Source organism: Malania oleifera, chromosome 5 (genome assembly GCF_029873635.1).
Source record: "Malania oleifera isolate guangnan ecotype guangnan chromosome 5, ASM2987363v1, whole genome shotgun sequence".
NCBI classification, from domain to species: domain Eukaryota; kingdom Viridiplantae; phylum Streptophyta; class Magnoliopsida; order Santalales; family Ximeniaceae; genus Malania; species Malania oleifera.
This window is the reverse complement of record NC_080421.1, coordinates 29,724,106-29,745,987: the sequence shown is the minus strand read 5'-3', so window position 1 is coordinate 29,745,987 and position 21,882 is coordinate 29,724,106. Positions and strand designations below refer to the sequence as shown.

At 38.3% G+C, this 21,882-nt stretch overlaps 2 protein-coding genes across 3 annotated transcripts; both read right to left on the bottom strand.

Annotated features, from left to right (window-relative positions):
* Positions 1-1,412: 1,412 nt before the first annotated feature.
* On the bottom strand, positions 1,413-3,096 carry LOC131156320 (ubiquinol oxidase 2, mitochondrial-like). The gene is made up of 4 exons (XM_058109908.1): positions 2,602-3,096; positions 2,359-2,487; positions 1,687-2,175; positions 1,413-1,597 (listed from the first exon to the last, which is right to left on the bottom strand). The coding sequence occupies exons 1-4, from the start codon at positions 2,968-2,970 to the stop codon at positions 1,538-1,540; spliced, it is 1,047 nt and encodes a 348-aa protein (XP_057965891.1). The 5' UTR covers positions 2,971-3,096; the 3' UTR covers positions 1,413-1,537.
* Positions 3,097-8,153: 5,057 nt separating this feature from the next.
* LOC131155422 (ubiquinol oxidase 2, mitochondrial-like) lies at positions 8,154-11,219 on the bottom strand. 2 transcript variants are annotated; one of them, XM_058108544.1, is made up of 4 exons: positions 10,738-11,219; positions 9,135-9,263; positions 8,534-9,022; positions 8,154-8,362 (listed from the first exon to the last, which is right to left on the bottom strand). In XM_058108544.1, exons 1-4 carry the CDS (start codon positions 11,005-11,007, stop codon positions 8,303-8,305), a joined length of 948 nt encoding a protein of 315 aa, XP_057964527.1. In that variant the 5' UTR covers positions 11,008-11,219; the 3' UTR covers positions 8,154-8,302. The 2 variants fall into 2 exon arrangements, with proteins under 2 accessions (XP_057964527.1, XP_057964526.1); XM_058108543.1 differs by having other exon boundaries at positions 8,154-9,022; positions 10,738-11,166.
* Between the last annotated feature and the right edge of the window lie 10,663 nt (positions 11,220-21,882).

The window sequence follows — 21,882 nt, the reverse complement described above, 5'->3', positions numbered from 1 at the left end:
GTTTGCAGATTACAGTACATTGATCTTCACACTCGAGCCCATTGTGCTGGTGGACTACTTGATGGGTTCTGCCCGACTTCTGGTGGCACAGCCACACACACACACACACACACACTTTTGTGCTGCATTTTTTAGTCTACATAAATTTAAAATCAAATTCAATGATCGAATCTCCAGATTCCAAAACATGGAGGATTGATGTCGATACAAGCCATTACTTTCCTGAATTCCTACATTTAGAAGTCCGGCCCGCCTTCATCAAGCATGAAGTTTTGAATTTCAGTTAATCCAATATCAGCAGTCGTATAAAAACCCCCCCTCACACCTCTCAATGTCCGTCCGCCAACCAGTCGCCATCACCATCCCTAAACCTTAGGCATATTCATCCCAGACCACCTCTCTCTTTGAAGGAAAACTCCACAAATCCAACATATTAATATGGTGCACAGCTGATTTCACAAACTGTCTGAAATCAAAATTTTGACTTTTTGAATTTTATTAGAATGTATTTTTATTTTTAATAATATTTAATATAGAAAGAGAGTAGAGTCTTTTTCCCAAACAAAGACTTTTAACACTTTTTAATATCAACTCATACACAAATACTGCTCTCCTCCACCTGCATAAATACCAACACAAATTGGGCATGCCTTCCCTCCAACATAACAAATAGAACCTCGGCATCTCGGTTACATACTTTGACGAGTGTACCATTCATTAAATTTATGAGATCAAATGATTCAAATTTTAATCCGACAAGTTTATTAAATTTGAACAGATCCAACTTTAATTCTAAAAATCTTACAAAATATTCAATCATTCTCTCTTTTAATTTTGAATTCTATTTTCTGTAGAAACAAAATTTCAAAAATTTGTTCAAATTCTTTTAAAGATGTTTATGATCAATTGTTTGTTTATATATAACACAAATTAGTATCAGATTATATTCTAAATTTCATTATATCTTAAAAATATATTTGTTGACTCATACAGCCAATCTAATCAAAATAAATTAATCTTAAATAAAATAATATTGTTACCTGCCTTGAAATATTCCGTAGCATTTTATACATTTGTTATTCAACAACCTGCCTTTAAACAATAGGCAAGAAGACCAAACCACTGATTAATATCAAAACATCGTCTACACCTGTAAAAACATATGAGCTAATGCTATTGTGTTACTTATCATCACCCCCATTTTAAAAAGGGGGAAAAAAATATTCCACCATTTCGTCTAATCTTCTCTCAGAAGTCAGAAAGCTAAAAGAAAGTTGTAAAACAGAAACCCACCCAATCATAACATATAACATATAATATATATATATATATATATATATATATATATATATATACACACACACACACACACACAGCTGAGCGGATATGTAATCAACAGCCCCGCCGAATTCTTTATCAAATTAGCATTTATTTCTTTTTTATGCTGCTTATAAGTTTGGTTCCGTGTTTAAGAACTGAACTGTTCCCCGTGCATCTCACCGGCTACCGTAGCCCATATCTCAGAGAGATTGCTCCTTCAATGATAACCAAGTGGAGCCGCAGACTGCCTCAACTCTCGTCCTTGGTAGTGTATGTCCTGCAATCAACAAAGTCAAATGCTATTAATATTTTTTTTATAAAAAAAATCATAAATTTTCAAAAATATATATGTGGAACGCTGCCCACCGATGCAAAATGATTAACATCGCGATGGTGGGCCTCATCAGCCCTGACCACCATGACCACGTCGCGGAGGGTGGAGTCCGGCGGCAGCTGCCAGTAGTCGACGGCGATGGCGGGGGCAGGGACGTTGTCGATATTCCCCTTGTCCAGCTCTTTGAGGAACTCCGTGTAGGAGTGGATGGCTTCCTCCTCCAGGTACCCCACGATGCGGTGCGCGAGCTTCGGCGACGCCAGGTACGCCACGAAGTAGGCGTTGAAGAACACGCCCTGAACCGCGATTACCAGCGCCCGCTCGTACCATTTGGGCTTCGACACCTCCATGAACGTCATCAGGTGCATCCGCTCATTCTCCGCCTCTTCCAGAAGGGCCTTGATCCATCCACCGCTCTGCTCGAATCGCCGGAGAGACTTGCAGTGCAGTAGCATCCCTCCCACCATCCCCGGCACCGCCGCCACCGTTTCCAGCATCATTGCCCTGCATCCGTAACGCCTCTGCAACACATGCAATCAATATCAATAGAATCTAATCGATTTGCCCAATCACGGATTGGGTAATAGTGTAGTGAACTTGATCATTTCTCCTAATTTTTGGGGATATGGGATCCTCTAGAAATCGATCATTAAAACAAAAAAAAAAACTCATACGGGGACACTAAGAGCGAAGAAAATATGTACCTGGAAGAAGACGTCGGTAGGAAATCGAAGGGACTTGACGGTCCAGTAAGCCAGTTTATCGAGGAGCGTCACCGGCACATGGTGCTTCGTCAGATCAATCGACATGTCTGCCTTGTAGGCATCCCATGGCTTCACCACCACCAGCACCACACACCAAATTAATTCCTCATTAATTACATAATCTAAAACATTCATAAATCATGAACTCATTTCAGAATAAATAAAAAAGAAATGCGAATATACCCTAAAGCAGTTCCACTGCCATTCCGTGCCGTCGCTCTTGGTCACCTTGCTCGGTGCCACACCCCAGTAACTCCCCACGTCCTCCTTGTTCGATCCTCCTGAGCCAGCCTGTGCGGGAACAGCACCGGTCGTGGCCTGCTTCTCCTCCTTCTCGCTTTCGTTCAACGCCAGAGTAGTCCCGTTCCGCACGCCAAAAACCGGGGACTGAATCCACTCAAGGCCTTTCCCCATTCCGACACCCGCCGGACTGCCGCGAACGAAACCGGCGGGACCAGTCAGAAGCCCCCGTGCCGCGGTGGAGGAAAAGAATTTAGGGCCCAACACCAACTCCTGAGCCAGCCTCGTCGCGCCGCGGCTCATCGTCATCATCGTCGCCGATCAATCCCAGATGAAACAACAGATCCGAAAACTAAAGACACGAAAAGAGAAAACGAGAGATTCTGAAGAACGTGCGTTTGTTTGTTTGTTTATTTACGGCACTGGTCGCGCCGAGCATGAGGGTTTATGGAACGATATTTATAGTAGGGGTTTAAGCTTAACCGTGGTTAAGTGAGCTAGTTAGCTTGAGTTAGGAAGGCGGTGAAAAGTGATGACGTGCAGCGCCAGCTGGATTTCCATCTGTTGGGTAATTGATGAACTCTACAATGAAGGCGTGGAATGATCTGGAAACAGTCAAATGACGGGAATGCCCTTAACTAAATGGGGCTCATGTCCCGGGGAGTCTGGGACTGCTGGATGGGCAGTTTGGTAATAGAAGTGCGAAACTTTTGGAAGCGAGTTGATGAAGTTGCTTGCGGTGCAAGTTGACGTGAGGCGCAAGGTCTCCCCTATTTTAAAGGAGCCGTGTCGAGACAGAACTTTTCTTCCTAGTATGCCGGGAAGCGCGTGATCCCCTACTAGTCTACTATTTTGATAGACCACAATGCTCTTGCTCCCGACCGAAAATTCTTCGCCGGCGCGTAACCGGCGCCTCTGCGGTTAATTCTCAAAAAAGTTAGGAGAATTTAAAGACCTTTATTATTATTATTGTTATTGCCTTTTTTTTTTAGTTAAACCTTTTTAAGCTTCTTTTGATATATATATATATATATATATATATATATATATATATTGTAATAAAAAGATAGTTTGAGAGATGTGACTTTGATATTGGTTATTTTTTAATTATTTGATTTAGTACTTTCGGTAGTAATTGCCTCTTAAAAATATTTACTTTTTTTTTTTTATGTTATAATTCTTAACAAATTGAGAATAGATATGAATTTTATATTAATAAGCTTTTGTGCATTTTTGTAAAAATATCCATGTCTAATAACTAGTTTTGTAATTTGAGAAATAGCACATAACCGATAAGTTATTATATAAAATATATATAAATACTAAAAAAAAGATTATAGCTATAGTAACTTGAAAAAATATATATAAATAATTAATTAAATAATATAATATAAAATAATATATATATATATATATATATATATATATATATATAAAACTTAGGAAGTCTCCTAAGAGTAGATTTACTTTATCTCATGAGTGGTGTCTACAATGCTTTTACGAAAAATCCACTCTGATTAAATTGACGATGGTGGAGAATGAAACCTAACAGTATTTTCCGTTTTTCGATTGGCCGATTATTTGTCAAGAAAATGAGGAGAGAGAGAGAGAGAGAGAGAGAGAGAGAGAGAGAGAGAGAGAGAGGAGAAATTGGTGAGAAATAGTGAGAGCTCTCTGGGGGGGGGGTCTAAATTTTGATTTCAAATTAAAATAAGATCTCAGGAGACTTCAGAGACTCCTGGGGTAAGGCAAACCTAATATTTCTCATCAATTTCTCTCAAATTTTCAATCTAATTGACGATCAGACGCCATTTTTAAGGCCTAGCGTCGATCCTAGTCAATTTAATCAAAGCGGATTTTTGATTTGGGCTTTCTAGACATCATCCCAAGTTTAGAGTAAGATTTAGGAAATTAAGCAAATTTGATGATTTTGGTAGTTTAATTATTTATTTGAAGTTTATGGGCTTAGGAAATGTTAAAATAGTATTTTACCTGAAGTTGAGTTGATTAAATTAGGATTTATGAATTTAGGGTTCGTGTGAGCGCCGCAAGCATAGTGTTGTGATCCCTACAAGTGTAGCTTCAGGAAACCAGGTAAGAAGAATAGATTAAGTCAATTGTTTTGTAAATTCTACCAGTTAAAATAGAATTTATATGTGAATTTATATGATTATCATGCAAGTTTTAAAAGCCAACTGTTTAAACTGAGGTTTTTGAGTTTAGGGTTGAGTTAATAGCTATTGTTTTCGAAAATAAACCGATTAAAATAAAGAAAAAGGTTACATGATTTAAGAAATGGATTTTCTGGATTAATTGACTGATTGAAATGATTGGTTGGAATTGTTTTATATTTTTTTAAAATTGGTCAAAGTGAGTAGGGTTAATTATCCCAATTTTTCTTATTAACGCTTAATGAATTCAATGTGAGCATGGAGTTGAGACTGCTTTCGACAGTGAACGTTTCTTGAACTCAAAACTTTCCATAGTAATAATGAAATTTCAATCATGATGCATGGTCTTTAATTGGTAGATTTTTTTTTTTTTTTTTTTTTTTTTGAAACTTGGGATGTAGCGACCTGCTTAATTAATTGATTTTTTTTTTTTTTTATACTCTGATACCACCTACGACATTAACCTAAGCAGCAAGAAGCGTAAATCATAATAAACATATCCATACAATATAATACCATAGTTATATACATATCATTGTTTTCTCAAAATATAAATACATTTCTTCCCCAAAAATACCCTTAACAAACTAGGGTAATACAAAAATGCTCCTAAAAATGATACTCACTCTCTGTCAGGGCACTACTGAAGTCCTTCTATTTGCGAGCCTAATCTGCTCGCCTACCTGGATCACCTGAAAAATATATCAACACTGGGATGAGCCAACACTCAGTAAGAGAAAATATACTATTACTAGTGTGTGGCAAATGAGCTACTATATATCATGAAATTTGTTTCATATAAACATGAATAGCTGAGTACCAAAGTATAGTACAAGTAATAAAGCACACCACCCCTTTTCCCTATTGCTTAATATATCAGTATTATGGTTATAATTCAAAATACTTCTAGTGTATATGGTAGGATCCCTGTTTCTGTAAATCAATATGTAAATAATAGTAACTAAAACTATTCCCTGTGGCTATCTGTGTCATGACATGCCGCTCATGACGAGGTTGTGCGGCCCGTAGGCGAGATTTACCCTGGCTGGCCAACCAGGAATAAATCACTGAACTCCGTCAGTTGACCTGCCCTCCTCAACTCATATCTGGATGGGGAGCCTAACCTCTTCTAGGGTCTAGGTGGTCGACCGTACCACGTATATCTAAATAGGTGGTTGCACTCATAAAGTAACATAGTATCTGTAACAATGGTACCGTGCTCTGTAGCTGCAAGTCCAAAAGGGTCTGATATCATATATTATATTTCTATACATAACTAACTGATTTACCATGATTCTAAAGTACTGAAATAACCATGATGCTGCATAACGTACTGAAATCTGAATAATCATAACATGAAACTGCATATTCGTAATACTGAAATTCGTATAATCATGGTACTGAGTTTCGTATAATCATGGTACTAAAATCCGTAAAATCATGGTACTGAAGTTCACATAATCATAGCACATAAATCCGTAAAATCATGGTACTGAAATTCATAAAAAATCATGAAACTACAATTCATAAAACATATCCCCGTACTACATACATATTCACAAGCCACACCATAGCTTAATACATAATTTTTTATAAATAAATACACTGTATAATATTTAGAAATTTCCTAACATAGCATATTTCCCTTACTTGACTAGTGGAAAGCCCCTACGGAATACAAGCCTAACACCCGCAGGGCCTCTTACAAAACACCCTGAAACCAATATTTGTCAGAACTAAATATTAGTATTATCCTACCTACATTATTTCTTATAACTACCATGAGCCCAAAAAGTGGCTAAAAGGGCTTACCCTGAATTTGGGATGATTTCCAACTCTGATTTCCCGACGATCCGCTCCGGCAGATTCGCAGAGAACTCCGCCAGGAGCGTCGTGGTGGCTTCGGATCGTCGATCCGACGACCGGTGGGGCCGAAAATGAAGAGAGAAGGGAGAGGGAGTCGTATGAGAAAGAGAGAGGAGAGAGAGAGCAGCGAGGGAAATGAATAAAAATCTCATCTTTCCACTATTTATAGGACCAGGTTCGTCGACGAGACCCTATGTTCGTTGACAAGCCCTTCACAAAATTCATTGACAAGGCCCTATGCTCGTCGACGAAATTCAGAGCAGCCCAAACCGCCTCTCGGTATTTTCTCGTCGACGAAGCCCTGTGTTCGTTGACGAAATGCTGAAGGCCTTCATCGACGAGACCCTGTGTTCATCAACGAAGCTGAGCAATTTCCTTGAAATTATTTTTATTTAATGTTATCTCCAAAATGCAATGTCGTCGACGAACGCGAAGTCTACGACCTCCTTCTATTTCTGATTCTATTTTCTCTCCCTCTTATTATTAAAATGCTCTTATTTTTCGAGTCACTACATGGGAACTCCGCGACTATGAACTAAACCAGGCCACATTAGACCCCATGGTGTGGCACCAAACCCGATGAATGTTTAGTTGTAATGCCCCAACCTAGGTCTATCAGGGAGTGCTGCGTCTCTCTTCCTCCACTTGGACCAAACAATAGGGGGGGCAAGCCTTATCGGACTAATGACTGGCCTTTTAGTGTATTTTGTCCTCACTTACACACTTTATGAAAAAACTTTCCAAAAGGTCACCCATCTCAAGATTACTCCAAGTTAAGCACGCTTAACCATGGAGTTCTTATGGGAAGGCTCCCGAAAAGAAAGATGCACCTTATTGATATAGGTAGTAACATCTAATCATTTTATGTCTTTCTTACACGGGGTATCACATTTTCCCCCACTTACAGAACGCAACGTTCTTGTTGCAAACCCACATTTCCAAACCCAGACGATGTGAATTTTATCACACTTCCGGCTGGGTAATGATTCTAATACCATTTTGTAACACCCCAACCTGAATCTGTCAGGGAGCGCTGCGTCTCTCTTCCTCCACATGGATCAGACAACAATCGTACTAATGACTAGGCCCATAGACCAACACGTGTCATTTTTAATGTGTTTTGTCCTCACACATTTTTTTAGAAAACTTCCCAAAAGATCACTCATCCTAAAATTATTCCAAGTTAAATACGCTTTACCATAGAGTTTTTATGGGAAGGCTCCCGAAAAAAAATGTGCACCTTATTACTATGCGTAGTAATATCTAATCCTTTTAAATTTTTCTTCCATAAGATATCACATTAGCAGACCCCACCATCGGCATCCATTTAAATTTTTGAGTCTGGTCTCTGGGCTCAAACCCTCAACCATATGGTAGGCAAGGCCTCACCTTACCACTTGAGCAACCCCAAGGAGCTCTTTAATTGGTAGGCTGTTGATGGCTTCCTTTTAAGAAAAATGATCACAAAATAACTAGGGAGCTTTATTTATTTATTTATTTATTTATATTTTACAGTTATATTTTTTACAAAAATAAAAAAACCCATCATAATCTATAAATACATGTGGTATATGCTAACTCTTCTCTTGAAGCTTTGGCGGCAACTTTCAATGGTATCCAAGCGGAGCAGGGGCCTCCCTCAGTTCATGTCCTTGACACTGGATGTCCTGCACCAATTCACATAATCACCCAAACTCAAACACAATCTAAATGAATCTCCGAACTAAATCGCCAGCTCCCAAGTCCCATCAATCATACAAGAAATTGAAATACTAGTAATTAATTAAAAAATAATCTTGCAATATTGATGAATAGATGGAGTGCTTGTAAATTATTACCGAAGCATAGTGGTTAAGGTCGCGATGATGTGCCTCATCAGCTCTGATGACCGTGATGACGTCCCGGAGGGTGGCGTTGGCGGGTAGTCGCCAGTAGTCGATGGCGATGGCGGGGGCCGAGACGTTCTCCACGTTACCCTGCTCCAAGTCATGGAGGAAGTCGGAGTAGGAGTTGACAGCCTCCTCTTCCAAGTAGCCTACAATGCGGTGGGCGAGCTTGGGCGACGCCAAATATGCGAGGAAGTAGGCGTTGAAGAAGACGCCCTGGACGGCGAACACGAGGGCGCGCTCGTACCATTGGGGCTTGGCTATGTCGACGAAGGTCATCAAGTGCATCCGCTCGTTCTCCGCTTCCTCTAGGAGGGCTTTGATCCATCCCCCGCTGTGCTCGAACCGCCGAAGAGACTTGCAGTGCAAGAGCATCCCTCCCACCATCCCGGGCACCGCCGCCACCGTCTCTAGCAGCATTGCATGGCACATATGTCGTTTCTGCATGCACATACGGAGGCGGTCGATCCTCAAAATTATTTTATAATAAAAAAATGACTTCATTCAACTTCAATTATATTTTGAGTACTTATATATGTTTGATGTTAATTACCTGAAAGAATAAGTGGGTAGGGTATTTGAGAGCCTGGACTGTCCAAAAGGCAAATTTGTCCGTGAAAGTTGTAGGTGCATGATGTTTCTTTACGTCAATGGATGTGTCCGCTTGATAAGTCTCCCATGGCTGCCAATTATTAGTTGCGACTCAATTAAATTCTTAACAGTTAAATCCCCAAATTAATTAAAACTAATTAACAGTTAAGTAAAACAACATTGATCCTGAAGAAATGGAATGAAAAACATTGATCTTTTTGAGAAAATATTCACGGTAAAATAACATAAAATCAACTTACCATTCCCTCCTCTAAAGCCGCTCTTTATACTCTCTCTCACTCTCTCTCAACCGTAAAGAAGATATCGCTTTCTATTAGGCTTTTTTGTTTATTAGTGCTCTTCACTTAGTCATGGCCTTAAGATCCACGTGACAGAAGAAGGAATGAGAGTTTATGATACAATTGCTCCTAATTTTATCATTTTGCAAGAACAGTGTACATATCTCAAAATATCATTAAAAAAATTAGAAGAGGAAGAGGAAGAAGAAGAAGAAGAAGAAGAAGAAGAAGAAGAAGAAGAAGAAAATTCCATTCAATAGGAAATTAGATTATCACTTTGTGCAACATCGTGTAGCTACCAAAACTCTTCAAGTATACTTTATTTCCAGCAAAGGTAAAATAGCTGACATTTTAACCAAATCACTTTCCATTTCTCGATTTTTGCTATTACGATTAAGCTTCACCATATGCCAGGTGCGGCTTGACTCGCAGGGGCTATTAAAAGAAAGAAATTGATCAGCTATGCAAGACGAACACAACAGCAACACATGTGTACATGTAAGTTATGATTCAGTTACCATCATAGATTCATAATGATCTAGAATGAATGAGAATTATGAGAGAATATTCTCAGTAAACAGTTGTCATTTGATCCTAAATTGTAAAAAGTTGTCATTTGGAGTTTGTGTATTTAAGTGTGTAATACGACACAATACCGTGTGTGAGAAAATTTTGAATGAATTGAAATTCTTTGAGACACTTTGTCAAACACTTGTTTAGCACTCAATTATTTACTTTAACAATTATGAGTGCTCTTCACTTAGTTATGGCTGGTAATCAAAATATCTCCATCAATATATTTTTTTTCACAGGTCCACGTGACATAAGAAGAAAAGAGAGTTCATGATATAATTGCTCCTAATTTTATCAAAATTAGAAGAAGAAAAACATGAGTGATCAAATAAAAAAATATAATAAATAAATAAAAATAATTAACAATCTTTTTTTTTCGGGATTACGCACCGAATTTCTACGTGTCCTTTTACGGTTCACGTGACTAATCCCGCACCCTTGAAGTCAATCCCACAACTTCAAAGGGAGGTAAATTTCAGGAATTCAGGAGCCGAAACGAATTCGGGAGGGTTTGAATATCTAACCTCATGAGAGGCACTTCCACAACCCACACTACCACCTGTACCACACGCTGGGATAAATAATTAACAATCTTGATACGTGCGCTTGAGGTGCTTTCATATAAATTACAATTAATTTTAAAAAAATTAATAAAATTTTAAAAATTGGATTAAATATGGCTCAATTGCGTACCCGAAAGCAGTTCCACGTCCAGGCGGAGCCGTCGTCCTTGGTCAGCTTAGTCGGCGGCACCCCCCAATAGCTCACTATTGCCTTTTCAGATTGGCCGCCGGCAGATCCACTTGCCGGCGTCTCATCTGCCTTAGGAGCGCCCGCGGAAGCCAAACTCCGGCGGGATCGCAGCATGCTGGCGATTCCGGGAACATGTTGATATCGATGCAGTAGTAGTCGAGAAGAAGAGAGGGCAGGTACCCTTTTCGCAGCTCCACCAAAAACACTCATCCTTAGAAGATCTCCCACAACTTGAAATGGGAATTCAGAAAAATAGCTAGCTAGATGAATAATTAATGGAAGCTAGCAAGCGGAATTGAAAATTTTACTATTATTATTATTATTTTGTGGGCTGAAATTTTTGAAGAGGATAAGAGAAATGGTATAGGTGTCGGGCAGCTAGGAAGGGTCATGATTTATAGGAGAACGGTTTGCATGAATTGGAAAGGGGAGGGAAAGTGGGGTTATCAAATATCTTGGTTTGATTAGCTAATGTGAACGCTGGTCAGAAATATTTAGACTAAGTCATGATCAGCATGGAGAAGAAAAGTCAGTCTTCGCCATCATCTTCTTCTTCTTCTTCTTCTTCTACTCCTTTTTTCTTTTACATGGTCCAACCATTTTGTGAAAAGGATATGTCCTAGATGTGCTTATCATTGGTACAAAAGAATTACATTTAGTTGGACTTCAAATTTAGTTGCCATACATTGTTATTTGTTATTTGTTATTTGTTATTTGAAGTTAATTGGATTTGTTCGTGTGGTAAAGAGGAAGTCTTATGGATCCTAAGGTTGGTTCGATTCTTATCTATTCTTCTTTTGGCTTAAATTCCAAGATTTAATTTTAACTAAAAAATAGTTATCTCAATATTAAATGTCAATATTAAACTAAGAACATTTAATTCATGAGATTTCAATGAATTATTTGTCCATCTTTCTCTTGACCCAAAAAGAGTCCATTTTATATTAAGACTAAGAGTTGCAATCTTTTATGATATTATAATTGAAATAAGGAAAAAAAAAAAAAAAGAAGCTATTTCTTTGAAGGTTTGTAAAAGAGGATAGATATTTACTACACTAAATGACAAAATTAATTTTTTTATATATTTAATTAGATATAATTTTATGACAATATAAGGGAGGGTCATCGCAGTTCTACCTCCACTTTAATGTAAAGAGACTATTTTCTTGAACTCAAACCCATAACCAATTCGTCACAAATAAGTAACCTTACTATTGATTTAAGGACTCGTCATGCTACACACAACCTTACCCTATTTTGATTTGCGAAACATAATTAATGAATTTGATAATTTACACAATAATGTGATATTACCATAAAACAAATAATAATAAATATTTTATAAATCTATAAAAGGAAATAGACAGGGTATGAATATTCATACATTTTAACGTGGGAATTAATATATATTCCTTTTAAATTTGTTCCATATTGGATGGAATAATGGAAAATCTTTTTGGACGAGTGCATCCTTTCTTGCTTTGTTATGTTTTATACACAATTTCCATCATGGGTGTGCATAAAATTTGAAATTTGAACTCATATTTACATGAATTTAGAAGAAATTCTTAATCATTTATATTATATTTTATTTAAATTTATACAAATATTGATATACCGCAAATATATCACTTACCATAAGTCTAGATGAGACTAGAGCCCAACATTGATGAAGACAATTACCACCTAAGTCAACTACTCAGGCAAAGCAATTGATGTCAGTTCCATGATGACCAGAGCAATCTACGCCAACGATATAACAATCGGAGCGATTCACGCTTGCATCATAATTCACTAATAAATGGCACATGACCCTTGGGTCAAACACCATCACTATAAATGAGGATTCAGAGAAGAGGTTAAGGTATCTCATTCAAAACTCTATTTTACTGCTGCATAAAAAACCTCTCAAACCAATCTTTGACTTAGGCATCGGAGTGATCTCCCGGAGTATGCCTCGGGTCCTCCAAGTCTTACTTATTTATCTCTTTTCAGGTGGTCGTGATCAGGGATCATGAAAGTCGTTTAATTTTTGGTTGCAATAGTTAGCGCCGTCTGTGGGAACTTCTTTAGAGGTTTTCTCTTTCATTCCTTGATCATGACTACACCAAATAATTGAAGGTCAATGCATTGGCTTGATTGAGATCGTCCGAAATGTCGTCATTCGACACCTAGACGTACTCGACGTCGTTTGATCCATCGCCGATCGGGACCCTACCTAGTGCAAACTCTTCATTCGCGTCCTTGGATGGGACACTACTATCAAGAACCTCTGCAATCTCTTCTAAACCTACGGTGACCTCAAAGAAGCTGTCATGATCCTTTGCAAGGTCATTGAGAAAAGTAAAGGGTACGTGTTTATTACGTTCAAGCATGTCAATGGCACTTTGCTTGCGTTGAAGAAGCCAAGTAAGAAAATTGACAGACGAATAACTAGGACCCATCTTGCAATATTGGGAAATTTCGGATCTAATGCGAATCCGACTACAATTGATGTTTCTATGTGCAAGATTTATGTAGTCAATGTGTCTATTCTCAAGGTATGTTTTTTTCTCCATCATACAATAATAATTCTAAAAAAAAAAAAAAACAAATAAATGCCACAGCTTCAACACTTGAAGAGCTCCGTCTTAATGGCTAATAATAATTAATAGGATGTTCAAGTTATTTAATTGATTGAACAATGACCTATGCACCAAATGCATAGTGGGGTCATGACAGTTACACTGCTAGTCAAATAAACAAAGTCAAGCTTTAAAATTCTAATGGATTGGCCGAATGTACCATGGGGTCGACAATAATGACTCTTGTACATTCATGTGCGCTGAAGAGTACTCTAAACAGTGAATTTGAAATTGTAATTGAAAATTTGAGTTGAAATTGCAACGCACACTGAAATTGCACAATTGTAGCAACTGCAATTGGAAAAACCCTAAACAGCAAAACCGAGCTCCTTAGTGACATCCTATTGAGCACCTGGAGCTCAATCAACTGAACAATAGACACCATAATAAAAACAAACAGTAACAAAATCACCGTCATTAATGGTAGACATCTCGCATAACTCAATCTCAAACTTCAATCTACCACTGCACTCACAACCCCATCCAATGTGAGACTCACGAATCAACTGGGATACAATTGAATAATCTGAGTTTATAAACCCCACAGATGACACAGACAACACGAAAATAGTCTGTGAAATCTATAACACTGCACACTCACCTGCAGTTCCCTTTGCCGCAAATGATTGAACACTTGGTGCATACACATCCAAACCCTTTGAAACAAATCCATCCCGAACCAATTTCGAATCCTAACTGATATTGAAAATACCAAAACTTACATCTTTAACCCCAATGAAATAAAAACTGCAAGAACTTGTCGAATTGAACAACCATCTCAGCATCATAAATTACCAAAATATTACTGAAGATATAACCCAAAAAATGAGCACAACTCATTAGGCAATGAAGAATCGGCCCAACTGACGAGCAATGCTCGTGAGGCCAAAAGATTGCCTAAAAAATGAGCACAAATCATTAGGTAAAAAAGAATCAGCCCAACTGATGAGCAATGCTCATGAGGCCAGAAGTTGCCTAAAAAATGAGCACGACTCATTAGGAAAGAAATTAGCCCAACTGACAAGCAATGCTCGTGAGGCTAGAAGATTGCCCGAAAAATGAGCACAGCTCATTAGGCAAAGAAAAATCGGCCCAATTGATGAGCAATGCTCATGAAGCTAGAAGACTGCCCAAAAAATGAGTACAGCTCATTAGGTAAAGAAGAATCAGTCCAATTGACAAGCAACACTTGTGAGACCCAGAAATGACCCAAAATATGAGCACGGCTCATTAGGCCAAAAACGGAAAAAAAGAAAGGCACAATTCATGAAGCCATAAGCAGCCCAAAATGCCTCAAGAAGAGCTGCTCAACCAAAAGAAAAAAAAACAACAACAACAACAACTTCAGAAACTTTGGAAGCCAGCCTCAAAAATTCAAAACTGAATAGGGGACAACTGATATAGTCCAAATATATCACTTACCATAAGTTTAGAGAAGACTAGAGCCCAACATTGATGAGGACAATTACCACCTAAGTCAACTGCTTAGGTAGAGTAATTGACACCAGCTCCATAATGACTAAAGCAATTTATGCCAACGTTATAACAATCGGAGCGATTCACACTTGCGTCATAATTCGCCAATAAATGGCACATCACCCTTGGGTCAAACACCATCACTATAAATGGGGATTCAGAGAAGAGGTTAAGGTATCTCATTCTAAACTTTACTTTACTGTTGCATAAAAAACCTCTCAAGTCAATCCTTGACTTAGACATCGGAGAGATCCCCTGGAGTACACCCCGAGTCCTCCAAGCCTTGCTTATTTATCTCTTTTCAGGTGGTCATGATCACGGATCGTGAAGGTCATTCAATTTTTGGCTGCAATAAATATAAATTTAAAATCTTAATTTCTTCATAACTATAGGTAAACTCCTTGTGATTTCTTTTTTTTTTTTTGAGAAAAAAGAAAAATTAGTGGGTGTAGTTAAGATTGCCTGCAATTAGCAATTGAAAATTTGAAACTTCCATGGTCGAAGGTTCTTCAACCTTGACCCAAAGCAACGTAGCAGACTTTGGCGTGAAGATTCATATGATATGAAATTAATTTAGCCAATATAAAACACCCACGTGTAAAGAACAAACAATCTCACTTATTTTCTTAATTTTTTACAAAATAAAATATTGTAATTGCAACAATTGATGGTATCAAAGTCAGGTGCTTAGGTTAATTAGCCAAGTATCTTGTGGAAATTAAGGAACAAACTAGAAGGCATAAATTTTATCGGGAGGATTTATTTTGCGCATCTTACAACATTCTCAATAATATGATGGTCGTGACATTTTATTGTCACATTTATTTGGGTATACAAATCTAGTACGGAGAGCATATTCATCTTCATAAAAAATGTAAGAACTCTCATGAAATATGGACATGTATTCCTACTTCTCCTTTCGAGTAAGTTTTATAGAAATCTTATTCCTATGGGAATCCTATTTTTTGGACCAAATTGCCCTCACTATTTTGACTTTAATAATGCCCCTAAAATATAATATAACCATGCTTTATTATTAAATTTAACATTACAAATTATTAATAAATTAAAATAAAAAATTTTAAATCAGCATAAATCTTTATTATTTTAATATATATATACATACATACATACATACATACATACATATATATATATATATATATATATATATATATATATATATATATAATATGTTAATTAAAGGTCTAGACACCCCATTTGGCTCGGTCATTATATAGTAAAATTTAGGGATTTTTACCCTATTTTCAATTTATTTTTAGGCATAATTGGATTGTTTTTTCTTGCTTGGTCGTATAGTTTAGGTTTTTTTTTTTTTGAAAAATTGCAAGTGAGTGTCGTTTAAGGTCTTTGTCTAAGCGGTCACTCTTCGAGTGGGTAACCCCAATTTAATCAACTTGACCACCCCATTTGAAATGTTCATACATTAGGAATTGTACAATATTTCAATTAAAATGATAAATACAACCAAAAAAATAGAAAAACAAGAAAAAAAAAGACAGCAAAAAGGGAGTTCTTCTTGGACAGCCTTGAAGCTCTACGGACCAGCCTTCCAAGCCCCTACATCCACAAAATCAGAGCCCAAGTTAGGAAAAGCCTAGTTGGGCTTATTTTAGAATTTAAGGCCCATATTGGGCATGTGCTAGTTTTAGGGCCTAATTGGGCTTAAGTTAAAACTTAAAGCCTATTGTGGGCCTATACTTAGATCCAAGCCCTAAGCCCATCTTAGGCCTCCCTGCAAGCAGCCCTTTTTCCTCCCTATTCCACCACCTGCACCACTACCCTAAGCCCTTTAGGCAACCTTGCTCCAACACCTTGTCCCCCCGACTCCCCTTCCAGCCCAAGCAAATCCTAACCAACTAAGGATCCTATTCCCAACCCAAGCCTATAAATAGAGAAATATAGGGGAGAACACTTGAGGACCCTGGGGAGTGGAATCACTAGAGTATTAAAATAATAAAGAGAAAGAAAGAGAGAAAATAAGAAGGGCAAAAGGAGAGGTAGAGGCTTCCAATACAGAGGAATCCTCAGAGCCAAAAGAAAAGAAAGAAGAAGAAGAAACAGAAAGGAAAGAGGAATAGAAGAAAAAAGGAAACAAAAAACAAGGTAGACGAGGAGTTAGAGATATAAAAGATAAGTACCCCCATCCCTTGTTTCTCCCTTATTTTTAGGTGGTTTGTTTGATTTTTACAAGGTCTTTAACATGCTGCCCTGAATTTTTTTTTTAGCCATTAAAACCCCCCAAACTCAGCAAAGAATCCCTAGGCCGAACCCAAAAAGACCCTTAGTTAAATACCCGATCCCAAAATTGAAAAATAGAACCAAAATCTCTAACCCAGTTCGCTAAATCTCAAAATTTCAAGCCAAAATTCCCTAAACAAACCCATATAGTTGACCCTGAATACCCTAATTTGACCTAAATACCCAATTCAAACTACCTAGACCTAGGTCAACATGACCCGAAAACCCTAAAACCCAACTCAAAGATCTGGGTCCACTTGACTTGGATCCAATTCAAACTACGCTCTTTGACTTGAGCCCACTTGACCTGAGTCAACAAACCCGAAAACCCAACCCAGAACTTGACCCAGTTCAACCCTAAATCCAAGCCCAAACTCACCCTAAACCTAATACCAAACTCACCTAAACCTGAGCCCAAACCCACCTAAACCCTATGGCCCAAAACCTACCTTAACCCTATGGCCTAAAAACCACCTAAAAGCTAGCCTAGGCCCAAACCTAACTTGACCCAAGCTTGTAGCCCAACTCCTAATCCCAACTAACCTATCCATAACCTAACCAACCCTAAGTCCCAACCTAACCCTAACCTAACTCAAACACCAAACCCAAACCTCCAACCTAACTCAAGCTTAACCCCACCTTGACCCCAAGTTAACCTAGCCCTAATCCCAACCAACCCAAAACCCTCAACCTCATTTGGCTTATGAGAAACCATGTAAAACCCCAAAAAAAAAATGCAAGAAATCTTTAGAGGATCAAAGAACATGATGAAAGAGAGATCTGGGAGAAATTGACAAAGAGAAAGAGTAGGGAATTGAGGGATATACCTTAATCCAAGCCTAGATCAAAAAACAAAGTAGTGAGCTTGAAACACTCTGCTCGTGTTTGTGATTAGGGAACTACAAAAGAGGAAAAAAAAGAAAGAGTTAGTGTTGGGGGATCTAGGAATAACAATCACACACAAGCAAAAAATTGAACACTAAGATTTAACATGGTTCGGCCCAAATTGACCTACGTCCATGGAGCACACCAATCTCACTATAACTAGGAGAAAAATTACAAGAAGGAAAAGCCACTGCTCAACTCAACTCTCTCTCTCAACCAACACAGTTTCACTTTGTTCCTCACACACTCTTCTATAGTTTATTCTTGCATGCCGCACAATTACACACACACACACACACACATCTCCTATATATAGTAATGGATGGGGGTGGAATTCAAAAGGTAGTTGGCTTAATTTCAACCATAGTTGGCAAGGTTGGTGGAGGTGGCTGCAGGTCTCCACTTACTACAACTCAACATTCAACAAAAGCAGTTGGGGTTGGTGATGTCGAAATCCCCACCTACTGCAACTCAACAATCTCCCACTTGGAGACGAAGACACCATCTCAACCAGTGTATTGGTAAATTATGTTCTCACATTTGTCTTCAAGCATGAAGACCAACTGAAGTTGAGCACAACTTCAGCTTCTCTGTAGTCACCACCTTTGTTAACATGTCTGCTAGATTCCTGTTACCTTGAGTCTTTTTCAAGTGTCAGCACTCTGTCCTCTAATAGAGATCTAACGAAGTGATAACGAAGTCCAATGTGTTTGGTTCTAGAATGAAATGCAGAGTTCTTTTCTAGATGTATCGCACTCTTATTGTCGTTGTGCAAAACGTTCCTTACCTGCTTTATTCCAAGCTCTATCAACAAACCTTGAAGCCAAATCATCTTTTTGCTAGCTTCTGTCACTGCTATGTACTTAGCTTCTATAGTGGATAGGGCAATAATCTTTTGTATCTATGACATCCATATAATAGTTGTTGTGTCAACAGTGAACACATATCCGGTGGTGCTTCTACGGTGATTAACTTCACCAACAAAATCAGCATCTATAAACCCTTTAATTTTCAAGTCTCCTTTGCCGAAACATAGACACTTATCAATAGTGCCAATTAGGTACCTCAAGATCGACTTCATTGCTTTCTAGTGAGTCTTCCCTGGATTTGACATGAAACTGCTGATAGCTCCCATTGCTTGGTCAATGTCTGGTCTGGTACAAATCATGACGTACATAAGACTTCCAATGGTTGAGGGATAAGGTACCTTAGCCATGAAGTCCTTCTCTTTATATGTCTAGGGAGCCTGATCCTTGGAGAGGTGTAAGTGTTCACTAATGGTGTATTTACCACTTTGGCGCCACTCATATTGAATCTATGTAAAACATGACTAACGTACTTTGACTAAGATAACCACAACGTTCCCTGTTGCTTATCTTTGGAGATCCGCATTCCAAGTATCTGCTTTGCTAAACCCAAGTCCTTCATGTCAAACTCATTTGACAATTGCTGCTTCAATTTTCTGATCTCTTCTATATCTGGTCTTGCAATTAGCATGTTATCGACATATAGCAACAAAATGATATAACTAGACTGATACCTCCTGAAGTAGCAACGGTGGTCGGTGTTGCACTTTTGAAAATCTTTCCTGTGCATAAGCCATCAAATTTTTGGTACCATTACCTAGGAGCTTGTTTGAGACCGTACAAACTCTTCTTCAACTTGCACACAAGATTCTCTTTACCTTTCATGGAGAATCCATCTGGCTGGTGCATGTAAATCTCCTCATCTAGATCACTATGAAGAAATGTCATCACATCCAACTGCTCGAGATGTAGGCCCTCCAAAGCAACAATGCTCAAGACTGATATGATGGTTGTTAGCTTCACAACTGGTGCAAAGATGTCGGTATAGTCGATTCCTTATTTATGCTTGAAGCCTTTGACTACCAACCGAGCCTTGTACTTCTTGGAGCCATTATGCTCGTCTTTGATCTTGTACACTCTTTTGTTGTGAAGAGCCTTCTTACCTTTGGGCAACTTAGCTAGTTCCCACGTTTTTTGGAGGTGAGAGATTTTATCTCGCCCTTCATTGCAAGCTCCCACTTGCTTGAATCTTCTACCTGACATGCTTCATCATAACATTTGGGCTTTTCATCATCTATAAAAAGTAAATAATCCACATTCCTTTTATTTGATACATGGGGCCGAGAAGATCTCCTAAGATTTGGGGTTGGACTAGGAGGTGGTGGTGCGATGATCTGCTCCAAAAATTCCTCCACCCGAGGATTCTCGACATTTTTCTATTGTGTCCCAACACCTTCTGGGACATCATCCATGTCTACATAGGTTGTTTCATTTTGAACTAGTTCTGTGGATTTTTTTGTATGTCTGTCTTTGTACATCAATTTTTTGTTGAATATCACGTCTCTGCTTCCTATCACCTTCTTGTTTTCATCGTCCCAAATACGATACCTGTACTTATCTTCACCATAAGCAACGAAGGTGCATTTCTGGGACTTTGCATCAAACTTGTTTCTCACTGATATGCACATATGCAACATAACCAACAAACTTTCAAATGTGAAAGTCTCACCTCTTTTCCACTCCATACTTCTTCTGGTAGACAATGGTCCAATGGTACTGATGGACTCCTGTTAATCAAGTATGCTGGTGTGATGACTGCTTCTGCTCAAAACTACTTTGGTAAGTCTAACTATATACGCATGCTTCTGGTTCTTTCAATCAATGATCGGTTCATCTGGTCGGCTACTTAGTTGTGCTAGGGCATACCTGGCACAAATCTTTCCATCATGATACCATCTCATAGTAGAATTTCATATTCACCACCGTTGTCGTTTTAAGCTTCTTGATTTTTAAACCAGTTTTATTTTCAACCACTGCTTTCCAAATCTTGAAAGAATCAAAGACATCTAATTTATGTTTCAAAAAGTAAACTGATACCTTTCGAGAATGATCGTCAATAAATGTGATGAAGTAATTCCTTCTGCTTATGGATGAAACGGTCATTAGTCCCCATACATCTGAGTGGATTAATTCAAGTATCTCCTTCTTCGAGGTATGGGTGCATGTCTAGAAACTGACCCTTTTCTATTTCCCGAGTATGCAATCCTCGTACATGTCAATCTTTACTGACCATAGATCACTCAATTTTCCCTTTGAGTGCATCCCCATGAGTCCTTTCTCACTTATGTGATCAAGTCGTCAGTGCCAAATGTTGATATCATCATTTCTTGTAGTAACTGAAATAGACATGCAGACATTGGAGGTTAGATAAAGTGTTCCACTTTTCTTACCTCTTGCAATCATTAGTGCACCCTTTGATATCTTCCATTCATTTCCAATGAATATTGTGGTGTATCCCTCATCTGCCAATTGTCCAACTGAGATCAAGTTATTTCTTAGGTCTGAAATATATCTGACATCCTTCAGCTTCCATACAAACCTATTTATCTTGATCTTCACAATTTCCTTGCCGGCTATGTCTCCAGTTTGATCACTGCCAAGGTACACCTTATCGAAATTGGCTGATGTATACTCCTCTAGGCAATCTCTGCTACAACTAGCATGAAATGAGGTTCCGGAGTCTAAAACCCAATACTCCCACTTTCTCTATAAAGAGCATATCAGTGCATCTCCTTCTCCTAAAGAAGAGGCGAGATTTGCTTTTGTCTTCGCCTTATGTTCTTTCCTTGGAACTTTGCACTAGTTTTGTAATGCCCGGTCTTTCCACAGTTCTAGCACTCAATTTTCTTTGTGCCCTGGGAACTTGTGGGATTTTTGGATCTAAATTGCTTGGTCCTAGATCTGTCATGATTGTTTGATTGCCTATGCCCGCTTCCTTTCCCTTGACTTTCCACGTTCAAGGCTGACCTTGA

Coding starts and splice junctions, on each gene's coding strand:
- LOC131156320 (XM_058109908.1), bottom strand. CDS start 2,970: ATGATGACGATGAGCCGCGGCGCGACGAGGCTGGCTCAGGAGTTGGTG. Junction 2,488..2,601: donor GGCAGTGGAACTGCTTTAGG/GTATATTCGCAT, acceptor GTGGTGGTGAAG/CCATGGGATGCCTACAAGGC. Junction 2,176..2,358: donor CTACCGACGTCTTCTTCCAG/GTACATATTTTC, acceptor CATGTGTTGCAG/AGGCGTTACGGATGCAGGGC.
- LOC131155422 (XM_058108543.1), bottom strand. CDS start 11,007: ATGAGTGTTTTTGGTGGAGCTGCGAAAAGGGTACCTGCCCTCTCTTCT. Junction 9,264..10,737: donor GGACGTGGAACTGCTTTCGG/GTACGCAATTGA, acceptor AATAATTGGCAG/CCATGGGAGACTTATCAAGC. Junction 9,023..9,134: donor CTACCCACTTATTCTTTCAG/GTAATTAACATC, acceptor ATGTGCATGCAG/AAACGACATATGTGCCATGC.